Raw genomic sequence first — 13,109 nt, 5'->3', positions numbered from 1 at the left:
ATAATAGAACTAAGACAAAAATGCATAAATAAAATCAGGATGAGCGAATGTATGCGGTTTTTGAATAAAAAAAGGCCACTTTGCCCGAAGAAGAAAGTTTTTGATCAATGTGTTTCGTCCGAAACGATATATGGAATATATCTAGCATTGAATGCCAGATTGCAATGAAGTGTACTCAAAGTAAAGAGCGAGATATGCTCGGCAGAACGTTGAGCAAAAGAAACATGCGTTGGAAGGACGACGAAACATTCACATCTCGTTCGACATTTCAATATCTGCGGGTTGTTTATGGATCTTGACTTAAAGTCAGCTTTGGGTACCACAGACGGGGCGATAACCCAACAAAGGTAAAACCCCATAAATGAAATCAGGGTGAAAGAATGTTATGCTGTTTAAAAAAAAAAAAGGCCACTTTGCCCGACGAAGAAAGTTTTAGATCAACTTGTTTCGTCATAAATGATATATGGAATATACGTACATAAGTGGTGTAGTATTAAGGAAAAAGTACTCTTATCGTACGCAAAGTACTCAATGTACTCAAAGAAACAAAGAGCAACATATAAGACTGGAATTATAAGATTGGGGCAACCTGTTAGGTCACATTGGTCATTAATTTGTTATTGTTATTATCTATCTCCATTTATAATGTATGTATTATAATAATAAATCAAATAAATATGCTCGACAGAACGTCGAGCAAAGGAAACATGCGTGAAAAGTACGACGAAATATCATCCAGGGGAGTAAAACGGTAACCAAGATATTGTAAAAATATGCCAAGACATATGAACGTTGCTCAGAACAATGAGGAATGGAAGAGTTCATCTACTAATGGCTGTAGATACATTTGACATACCGTCTCCACAAATATATGAAGAAATGCGACTGCCAAGAACAAGATAGGAGAATGATGTATGAAACACCACGGAAACATGTAGCCGAATAGAAGAATGAAATTGAGGAATAGTACGACCACCAGGACTACACAGGACTGTAGCCCAGAGTAGCCTCGAGTCCGTGAATGGAGCAAAGTTCTTCAGCTGGGTGAAGAAAAGCCTCGCACCTAAAAGAGACCAGCAGTGGACAATCTGGAAGACTTTGAATAGTGCAGCTTACACCAAGGCGAACCTGACCAAGAGGATTTTACAGGATCAGACCAAGTGAGTGCAGAGTTTAATATTCCGTAGCAGCAACAGGTGATTGAACTCCAGACAACCTGGCTACGGGAAATGACGGGAGAATCCACAAGTACAAAAAAGGTAATGACAATACCGCTCGTTGCCTGGATACAAAAAGAAGCATAAGAAAAACGAATATACATATACACTATTTACCATATAGCTAAAAGTTCTAAAAAACTTACTATCTATGTATTAGGAATTTCTTCCTTGATAAGTTGTAAAATTAATTTGGAAGGCTAAATCGCACCATCTGTAGGACCAAAACTTGATGGGTCACTATCGTTCACAGTACCGAGCCTCATTGCAAGTGAAACCAGGCTGTTACGAGTGACAGTTCATTCCCGATCCTGAGCAAGTGGTGAATCAGACTCGAATTACAGCTGATTGTGAGACATATACGCCGAGCTATGAGTGTGCGTATGGCTAACAATCTAAAAACCAATCAGCTGGAGGTCCGAGTCAGGAGCAGGAGCAGGCCTGTCTTAGCTTCACACACCGACCCATCGAACTGCAGACATGAATGTATTTAAGTGGACTTTAAAAATAAAAATTACATCATTATATCATATTTACATAGCATCAAATGTACACTGCTATGACTAGCAAATTGAAAGCGTTGTCTTTAGAAAGACAACGTTTTTCCAGAAAAGATTCACAGTAGAAGTAAAGCGGTTGTCGATCACAAACATCAAATATATTTCAGTTTCACAACATATAATCCTGATATTCTAAAATTTGTTTTTTTTTAAACCCCATACTTGTCCGCGCGTCCGCCACATACGTACCCACATACACACCGCGTCCGTTTTTATATATATTATTATTATTGTTTAATTTTGAAGTACATGGTTAATGTGAATAAAATATCCGAATTGATGCAAATCGACGAAAGAATAACAAGTACATATTCTATAATGCTGAAAAGCATCCGTGCCAGTCCGCCATTGTACACACGTATATTATTTGATGATTTTTGATCGACAACCACGGTTACATTGTACACAGTTGCCGTGCAAAACTTATCAGTTATGCGCTTATTACTTTATCTATGTTTAAGTATAAAAATATAAAGCTACAGAAAAATCATGTTATGATTAGATACATTCACAACCACATACCGTTGATGGAAGACCATGCCAGAGTAACATTTTTATGTCATCTCCGTTTCCGCTTCCGCCTCGTGACAAAAAAAAAAAACTAAAACCACACGACAGAACTTAAACGTGTACATATACATAATAACATTAATAATAAGTATACGTATTAATTCTACATATTTTGAACCATGAAAATTGTAATACTGGGAATGTTGAAAACATGAATGACAATTATTTCATTATATAATAATATAGCGTCTAAAAATATGTTTACAAAAATAGTGATTGTTATTCACGTCGAGTTATTCGCACAGTTGTAGTAATAATATTTCACACAAGACTTATCGCATTATGCGATAAAAACAAGTAAGTCGATTAAACAGATTACATTTCAAAATGTTAAAAATTTTCTAATCAATCAAAAAATTAAGACAATTTTGCTACTAAAGTTTTTGATTGTTCCAAGTCTTATCATTCTTTTGGATATAGTAGAGCACGGCTCACTTTCTTTTGGCCAAAAATACACAATACAAAGAAAATATCTAATCTTTAGAACAGAAAAGTTGACAAACAAGGTCAAATATTCTCATAATCACAATACTTCTTCTATTGATAGTAAAAAAACGTTTTTTGGACCCATTGAGTCCATATATGACGATGAAATTTCATAATCTAGTAAAGTTTCCGAGATTTCGGAGGCCATTTTGAATGAAAATTAAATGAAGCCATTTTGAATGCAAATTAAACGTGGGTTGTGAAGGGGCGGTAAAAAGCCGCGTTTGGATAGTTAGCTGTCATCGCTTCGATCTGACACAAGATTGCGATGTAATTTTTAATGATTAGACATTAGCTTACTTTAATCAAATGCCGGTAAAATATCAAATCGATCTAAAGAATGGAAGTGTTTCAAAATCAGATCAAAAATTTTTGACAGGCAAAAATGTTATGGAATTAGTAGAGTGCTAATAAAAAGCTTTTAATAAATTCTTAAATATTTCTTTACATTATCATAAATAACGCTTCTTAAATCAAAATTTGTTTCGAATTATTCTGAATTTCTGAATCATGTTACTTTTTAAAATATCAATAGATAAAGTGCTGTTTTTGTGTTGAAATTGTAACCAGGATTTAATCGATTTTAATGTTGCAGAAAGGAATGAAAACTTATTTTATAAATAATCTAAATAGGTCACAATGATAAAATAATTTTAAAAAATATATAGTTTTACCACATTGTATTTTGTATTCACTCGATTTACGACGAACCCAAACATCAAAACCGCTCCTGTTAGAAAGTTACTTTCACCGACGAGTCACTTTTGTGTTCTGAAGACTTTGATATATAATATTTAATACAAGGTGAGAGTTAAATCAACATCCGTCTCAAGACAAAATCCATCAACCTTTCAGGCCTTGTCCTATAAAGAGGTATTGTTAATACGTATAAAATTAGCATATGAAAGTTTCAAAATATCAATTTCGCTATCAAAAGCAATTAACTAACACATCAACTTTTGCATTTCAGCACCATTTTCGTTTTTTTTTCTAAATTTTATTTTTATATATTGTAATATATTTTCTATGTAAACATTTAAGCCGTATATTACTGGACATATACATATACATGTAGATAAGAGACGACGACGTGATCGAAGCGAGATGAAAATTTTCACGCGTCGATTTATTATTGCTACTGGAAAACTACACACAGATACAAAATAGAGAATTTGAAAATTGCATCGTTCGGCAACTCCTTGCAATGTTTTCCTTCTGTCAATCGGACGAAAGCGTATTTGTAAAATTCGTGAAGTAACAGTGCGCATTCAGACAGTATTCAAGACGTTTTGACTCTAAATCTAATCGTAATCTGATATATTTGAAATGCTAGTAGGGCTTTCTGGTTGGTTTTTCTTTTTTTTTTTTGATTGGAATTTCAATCTAGATGAGTTTTTCAAAATGTGCATACGTATATGAGATTGATCTATAACCCACATATTCATTGAGATTTCGCTCAAAAATTGTGTTTATATAAAATGCCAAAATATAAAACTTTCGTTTTGAACTTGTGAAAATATAAAACTTGTAAACAATTTAGCGAACATAAATTACCATAATTAATTATTCAAAATGTGCATGAAAGCTTCATTAAAATCATGAAAACGTGATCAATGATTGATTCTGAGTTCGAATTTTAGCATGATAACAAAACTCCATCTATTGTTTCTACGTACATAGATAAAGTAATAATGAAAGCGTATAATGCAAATTTTATAAGATATAGTGTGAAAACGATAAAGTTATAGGCGTTTAAGCAAATAAAATCTGACAAGACGAGTGGGTGGCGGAAAGTCAAACATATAAGCTATCGATTATTTTTCACCATCGAACCATCATAATCGATTTAAATTTCCATCTTTGACCAAACCGCCCAAAATAGCAAAGTTTCAAAACGATCGGAGGACTGTAGGAAAAGATACTGAATCGTTAGCGAAGTAAACCTTAGAAGAGCCTTGTAAAAATGGGTATGGGTTTCTATTCGGAAGTCCTCATTTCCAATCATTTCCATATTGAAGCCCTACTAGTTGCCAGATTTCCAAATTACCTGAATGTCGTAAACAGTCAGTAATACTATCATTGAAAGCGCAGCTTATAATTTAATCTACAATACAAAATTTAATTTAAATTCTCATATTCTTAGCGGGAGGAAGTAGTTCGGTGAGTGTGGCTTGTCTTTTAGCTGCCGTCCTGAGCGTATATCCGGTGTTGATCACCTGTCTGCCAAGCTGACGCTGCAGTTTCTTCGCCAGGGCAAGGTCTCTCTTCTCCTGCGCGAGCAGTTCCTCGATCCGCCTCTGCTCCTCCACCAGCGAGGGATCGTCGATTCGGAAGTTGACGTCGTCGCCGTTGCACACCTTGCCGTTCACCTTGGATCCGTTTAGGCCGTTGGTTCTGATTTTGTCAGAGCCGTTGCATTTTTCGGCCGAGTGGCCGTTGCTGCGCAAAACTCGGTGGTTGTTCGGCGGGGTCGTCTCGCCAGTGCCGAGAGCGACGTCCCCAAACGAAACGCTCCGTTTTAACCTGGTCGAGACTCGACATCTCAAATTGACACTCTTGTCCTCTTTCACACACGATTGAGACACTTGTTTGCTGCGCGTTCTCATCGGACTAGTTTTCTTTGGGGTTGAATTATTGCACTTCAAGCCGTTCTTTTTACCGTTAGTGTTACTTTTTGAGCATGTTTTCGAATAGGAGCTGTCGTTTTTGGAATAATCGCCATTTTTGTTGTTGTTTGACAAATGCAAATACTTTATATTCGTGCTGACGTTGAGTTTGCATTTCTTCTCGGGAGTTTTCGACGGTGTCGGTTGAACAGATTTAACTTCATACGTCTGAAACATTTAACATAAAAGATTATTAATTGATTTAAATTGGGCTCAGTACATATATTATTACGGTGGCAATAACTGACCTTAATATGCGATTTGGGAACTGTTAAAAGACAAACAAACGCAGATTGAAAACCCAAATTCGAAATTTTAGCACCTCTAAGCTTTTCAAGAGCACTCGTAGATAACAATTTATCAAGAACACTGTAATAAAACAACAACAACGATATTTAAACATTCATATAAAGGGAAATACTCAAGGTGTATGGTTTAAAGTCATTGGCCATGTGAGTTGAAACAATATAATAGCACAAGTTAACAACAAAATAATATAATTTATTGCTAACAGTTTTTTTAAATTGAATTTTATACCATAGTGTCATGACAGGTTGCCCCAAATTGACACCATGGTCAAACATGAACCATATATTAACTCACTATGAGCCATTAACACATACGGTGTGTTTTAAGTAAAATTCCATTAAAAGGCCATTAACACAGCGTGTGTTTTTAAATCCTCCAAACTTCATACAAATTTTATTTTGATATTTTAAAGATTTATTTTCGAATTTTCAATCAATGATATAGCATCTTTATTCAAAATATCAATAATAAAAAAAAAATTGTATGGTTTAAAGCTTGACTTCTTTCCAAGGAAGTTATCGATAATATTCAGAACAAATCCCTAGATATCGAAATTGACTGGTTTTTGTTCGCATATCATTCATTTTACATTGAACCTTTCATTCAAATGGATAGCACAATGATCTAAGAAAATATATTGAAATGTACACATATTTTATATAATACAAAATTGAATACAGCAATCGCCACAGTTTGAGAAACGCTGATCTGATAATGTATACGACAATTGTAAAAAAGCTGTATTTCAAATTTCAACTTAATTGATAACAAACGAAATCAGGCGTAAAAATCGGAAACGAAGTAAGAAGAGGCTAGTAAAAAGATTTAAAAGCTATGTTTAATTTACAAAACATATTATTATTGCGTTACTTTGCGAAAAATACGCGGACTCTCAGTATTTTCTGAAAATTCGAGCAGTTCACAATGAGTTAAATACACAATTTAAATATAAATCATAGATATACAATGGTGATAATAATGGGTACGAGTAAATTTTCAAGTTTCGGCAATAAATTAGATATGAAATACTTTAAATCTTTCATTTTCCAAATTCCAGAGTTTGAATCTGGGATTTATCAGCCGGTAGCAGCACACGAAAACCACTGAGCTATACTGCTAGTAGTTATAGTAGTTGCACGAGAGCACTGTTGAGGGCAAAAAGAGTTTTCGGAACTTTACATCATGTGGCCAATAACTGAAACGGACAATAATGGAAATTTTCTTACGTATTATCTAAAACGGACACATTATTGTTGATGTATTTTTTGACAGCTAAACATTTAACCAATCTTCCATTGAATCTGAAAAAAAAAAAACCAACATTATAATTAAAAAAAAACAAACAGTAACATGATAAAAATAAATGAAAATTATCACAAAAAAAAACAACCTTGAAATCGGATTTGGTTGAATGGGTTTAAAATAACGGAGCTCTTGCGATATAGAATCTTCACTATCGATATCAGAATCGAGTTTATGTTGAACAACGTCTTTGCTTATAATCTTTTTAATAGGAACTCCTTTCGGCAACGATGTATTCCTATGGATCACTATTCCGGCATTGACCGACAGTTCATGGTCACTATTCTGGCAAATTCTTTCCGGCTCCCATACCTAAAAGTAAAAAAATAAAATAATGAGCTATCAAAATGATTGCACTGTAACTAATTAATAGTTACTAAGTTAGACCTGCTGAATTCTAATATGACAATGATTTTTACTGGTGGAAAATGCCGAAACGGATAATAAATAAAATCCTTCCTTTCATTTTGGGTATAATTACTTTCCTATATATGAATAAGTTGAAGAGGAACTGCCGATTTGACTGGCACAGGTTGGGTTGAGTGATTGTCACAATAAAATTATCATAGTTATCATAATTATCAATGTTAATTGCTGGTAGCCCTCTATACATGAAATATTACAAGTTTAGGTGGGGAGTGGCCATAGCACTATGAAGATTGTGTAATTGGTTTTCTCTCGTTTAAGAGGTTTTAGCATTAAAAAAATTCGCAATTTTCAGTTTTTTGCAGTTTCAACTAAGTTTTTAAACCTTTGATTGCTGACCAACGCAAATTGGCATTTTGCTGACGGGCCAGCAAAACGCCGATAGGCGTTGTATATTGAGCATGTACAAAGTAAACAAGAATACTAACTGCTAAGCCTTTAAAGGTAGCATTGAAAAAAAAAATGCATTGAAGATGGGTCGTGTAGTCCATGTCAATGTTCATAAAGACTGGTTTACACCGGAATTTCTGAATTTATAACCATAGCAAAATTGCCCGATGGAAATCCCTAACTGCTAAGTATTTTAGATTGTGGCTTGGCATTTAGATTGTGAGCATTACATTTTAACAACAAAGAAGAAGATGGAACTAGTTTTGGAAAAATACATTCATTAATAGACTTTTGTTTATTTTATATTGTTGCACGATATATTAGAGTCTAAACACACCTTTACAAAACTCGAAATCCTCGGCGGTAGTTATCTAGGGTTTGTTTGGTTTAGCTACAATTTTTATACCTGCTTTCTATTGGATTTCTAAATAATTCCAGTTGGAAATGTTGGCGAAATTTTCAGCATGGCGGGCTTTCAATAGAAAAGACGTCAGCACTCAAAATGTTAAAAAGTCAATGCCAAAAACGGCATAGAAATAAAAAAAACATATTTTTTACATTTAAAATTTGTTAGATATTGAATTAAAAGTATTTTAAAGCAATAAAATATTACAATCAATAGAAAAAACATCGGACTAATTTGAGTTAAAGAATTTTTTAAACGCTCATCTCATAAACGAGAAGAAACCAACAAAAATCATTGTAATATTCGAATTTAGTGGGTTAAACTTAAGCTAAGCGTTAGCTCCGGTAAGCGAAAAAAAAAAAAACGTTAGTGTTATTATTATAATGCAATGGCGAGACGTTTACTTTGGGTTCAATTTTGGACGACGAGCCGATATGAGAAGAATCCGTCGCATCGACGCCGAACCCCCAGAGTTTCTTGTTGAGGAAATTCTTCAGGAATCTACCGCACCGACCGGCTGTGGATACGAGCTCGGGAGACGTTGCAGTCATCGGAGGGCTACTATTCCTACTGTGAAAACAATTCAATCTCAAATAATTCTGATTGCATTGCATCAAAATCATACAGAGCTTCGAATTCTTACTTCACAACTTTCTCCTTAGACCTCAATATATAACTATCGAGCGTTTTCGATTTGCATCCGTTGATAGTTTTTCCCAGGTGGTTGTAAAACTCTTTGGTGGGGACGGTCTTGTTCGGCGTGTCCTTGACCGAGGATGACTGCGAGGCTGCCGCGGGGCTGTTCAAGGTCACCGAAAGTTCACGTGCAAACTTCTCATCGTGCTCCAGCTTCGTCGCATGGGTTAACAATTCGAGCCTTTCCTGCTCTTGCAGTTCTCTACAAAAGTAAACATATACAATACAATTCACCATCTCGGATTCTTTTCGCAGACTTACAGCAAAAATACGTACCTAATGATTTTTTCGTTCTCTATAGAATGCTTCTGTTCGATTAAATGCTGCTCGATTCTAATCCTTTGCAATTCGGCTTCATATTCGCTTCTGATTTCACCGGGTGCACTCAACTTTCGATGTACGACTTCTGAAATATAATACCATGAAATTAGAACAAGATATATGTAATTGGATTTGTTTACGTTAGACACAATTTTTATTTTTTATCATGTAATAACTGTCAACTGATCGCACCACTATGACACCACACACACTATTCTGTTCTATTATAATTCGTATTTCACACACTTCTTTTGGGTTGATTTTCTTGTTTAGAGACATCAAATTAGAGTAAAGTGACCATTCATACTTGTTTTACCAGTACAGTACTGGTTTTGTGGTTATCTGTCTTGGCAGAATCGTTGGGTTGAGCCTGTTTATAAATATTGAAATCGATTTTTGTATTTTTATCATCATGCATCAATGATTTTCCAATGTTCATTGACTTTTATAATAATTCAAGTATTTAGAAATATTCTTGTAAAATCATATAAAATTCTTTTTCAATGTCATATATAAAACCGAAACAGCGTCTGTAATTTGTTTTTAATTGGCTGAATTGGTCAAAGATGTTTGTGATTGGTCGGTCGTTAAATAATATAATTTCTTTTCTATTCAAATAAATTTAATAAAAAAACAAACGAGTCTGTAATTCCTTTGATTGGTTGTCGTCAAAGTCGTTTCTGATTGGCTGTCGTCAAAGTCGGTTCTGATTGGTCGGTCGTTAAATAATATAATTTTTTTTATATTCAAATAAATTTAATAAAGAAACAAACAAATGAAGGTTTTCATTTCATTTACATTTATTGAACGGAGACGGGTAGCACCACTAGTAATATAATGCACCGCTGTCAATACAATTATATTGACAATAATTAAATGTGGGTATTCAACAGACAGATTTGGAGATTTAAACGATTAGAAGCATTGAAGTATAATGTATAGAATAGTCATTCCTAACAAAAGTATCGCTTAAAAGCGAGCCATCGAAGAGAGAGACGGAAAGTCAGAAGAGAGACAAAAGAGTGAGGAAAAAAAATTCGTGGAAGTGATCGTCCCTTACAATAACTGGACAAAACAGCTGACATCTCCGGGCACACGGATTTTTGTGGCAACATTTTTAGGGGCTGAGAGCAATTCTATGCATACTACTTCAATGTAGATAAAGTAATAATAACTGTTTTTCAATGAGTGAGGCTGGTCCGAACATCTAGCACGTGCACATACAGATGTTCGGACTTTGTCGAACTAATACTACCACACAATTTCACTAGTAGAGCCTATTTCAAAGAGATCCTACTGTTACAGAGCTTAACAAACAACTGAAATCTCCGTCTGCACGGAGTTTTTGTAGCAACATTTTTGGAAGCTGAGAGCGTTTCTACCCATTCTACTTCAATGATTAGAAGTTATTATTGCCAAACCCTAGAGTCTCGTAATAATTGAGTGAGACTATCTTATATGTGTCTATTTTGCTTTTAGGACAGCTGAAAGAAGTTAATGGCAAAAGAAGGCTTATTTAAATAGTACAGGGTAGATTTTTGGACCTTCGACAGTCACTCATACAAATAAAGAAAAGTCAGATCTTACGAGTATAGAAAGATTCACTATCGCGTCTATAATTCGTTTCTGATTGGCTATTGTCAGTCGTTTCTGATTGGTCGGATTGATCAAAGACGCTTGTGATTGGTCGGTCTTTAAATAACATGCATTTTTTCGATTCAAATAATAAATTTAATAAAAAAACAAATGAAGTTTCGTGGTTTGCATTTAATTTCCATTTACGGAGGGAAGCCGGGTAGCATCACTAGTATTGCATGAAATGAACAGTTTGCACAAGTATTTTTTGCAAAATGTTGACTGAGGTCTTATGTATGACGTTTTACAGGTGCAGAAGAAGAAATTAGGATATTAAAGAGTGTGGTGTCGTGTGTGCGTGCGCTCAGTTCGACACTGCAAAGTGTGCTATCGTATTCGAAAGGGCAATTGTGCAATGAATGGAGTCGAACCGAGGGGTTGCGAGGAGTCGGCGTTGGAGTCAGCGTTGGGGTGTGGGTGGGGGTGTGAGTCGACGAGGCGGGCGGCCAGGTGTCGGGGGAAAGTGGCCTGGATGTGCAGCCAGAGCGGCTCGTCCACCAGGCGCTGCTGCAGCGTGGCTCGGCGGAGCCAGCCGGCGCAGCGCTTGCGGCAGAGCGGGCAGCAGCCGGCGCCGGCGCCCCCGAGCACGGCGGAGCGCACGCACTCCAGGCAGAAGCGGTGGCCGCAGGGCAGGCGCGCCGGCTCCACCAGCAGGCCTCCGCACACCGCGCACTCCGCTTCGCGCGCCTCCGTCGGCCGCCACTGCTCGGAGCACTGCGGAGCCCCCCCCTCTACCCCCGCCCCCGACCCCGACCCCCCGGAAGCCCCCGAGCGCCTGCCGCGCCGCGCCGGCATCACCACCGCCACTCACAGCTGATCTCGCGCTCTCGCCCTTCACTCGCCGCTTCCACGGCCATTGACGCTGCTCTGCTCTAACAACTGTCAACTGAACCCACCACTACCACTACACACGCACCACGCACCACACACCACACACCACACACCACACGCTGTTTCGTTCGGTTCTGTTCAATTCATATTTCGCACTCCTATTTTCAGTTTGTTATTTTCCTAGTTGTGCATTATTCATATAGGCAATCAAATTAAATGGCTAGTATTTTTATTAATTTCAATAAGTGTACAAATCAGTTTTGGATAATTCTTTAGGGGGTAATTGGATTATTAGTCACATTGAGATCGCCCAAAAGACAATTTTTGGGTAAAAGCCGAGTTTAAGGACGAGGCGGACCTTCTCGGCTCGCTTGCCGCTGGTAGCGACCCACTGGCCGCTGTCATTGGCTGTTGTGTGAAAACAGTGCACAACTATTATACTTATGTACCTGTAAGGCAGGGAAGGCATGGTGACCGTATCCCGTCCTAACGAAACACATGTTAAACCAGTAGCGTGGTCTAGTGGTGAATGTTGAATTATCTCGTACTTGATGTTACGAGTTCGATTCCCGCTAAGTCTCGCTATTGGCCAGACCTTGATTTGTCAAGGTCGATCGTTTCTTATCAGAATTTGCCAATTTTTCTAATTTCAATTGTGAAACGATTCCTGTAAACATGGCGTTTCCTTCTCAATTTTCTGTTGCTAACCTTTAGTTATTGTTATATCTTAGGTTTCGCCATATTGCTCACCATAGATGTCTCTGTGGTTGTTTATCGAATATAAAATTCGTATTGTGACATGATAGTTATTCATCGATATTTATCGTATTAATACGATATTTGTAATATCTGACGATAGATGTCAGGTATTGTTTAGATTTACATGTATCTATGTAATAATTATGTGGACCAGGAAGGCGCATTTGGGGTTTACCTGTTAAGCCTTCCTGGTATATTTGTATATATGTACATATGTAAAAATAAAAAATAAATAAAATGTTGTGTAGTTTGTAAGAGGATCGTTTATTTTTGTTCAATTGTTACAATGGTTATTGTATGTACGAAGAGGTTGAGCTTCGGAGAATGAGCTTCTGGTGTTGGGAGCTGGTGCGACGCTTTATATACGTTCTGGCTTGAAGCATGCCGTGTGCAGATGCTTTGTCTCCTTCTTCAAGACACGTGTTTTAGGGACACTTTTCAACTTTTCAGGACATTTGTCGCGGTTGTCTGATGACATCACTGTTGGGTTTCGTTCGTTTTACGATCGAGCGATGAACTCTTTCTTCTGGAATGG

At 36.7% G+C, this 13,109-nt stretch overlaps 1 protein-coding gene across 1 annotated transcript; it reads right to left on the bottom strand.

Moving 5' to 3' along the window:
* Positions 1–3,844: 3,844 nt before the first annotated feature.
* LOC143916555 (uncharacterized) lies at positions 3,845–11,928 on the bottom strand. The gene is made up of 8 exons (XM_077437699.1): positions 11,356–11,928; positions 9,305–9,434; positions 8,976–9,230; positions 8,737–8,902; positions 7,199–7,422; positions 7,035–7,109; positions 5,748–5,868; positions 3,845–5,667 (listed from the first exon to the last, which is right to left on the bottom strand). Exons 1-8 carry the CDS (start codon positions 11,777–11,779, stop codon positions 4,957–4,959), a joined length of 2,106 nt encoding a protein of 701 aa, XP_077293825.1. The 5' UTR covers positions 11,780–11,928; the 3' UTR covers positions 3,845–4,956.
* Between the last annotated feature and the right edge of the window lie 1,181 nt (positions 11,929–13,109).

This window comes from Arctopsyche grandis, chromosome 9, assembly GCF_051622035.1.
Source record: "Arctopsyche grandis isolate Sample6627 chromosome 9, ASM5162203v2, whole genome shotgun sequence".
NCBI classification, from domain to species: domain Eukaryota; kingdom Metazoa; phylum Arthropoda; class Insecta; order Trichoptera; family Hydropsychidae; genus Arctopsyche; species Arctopsyche grandis.
Note: the sequence above shows the minus strand (reverse complement) of the source record. Positions and strands in the feature narration are given on the sequence as shown.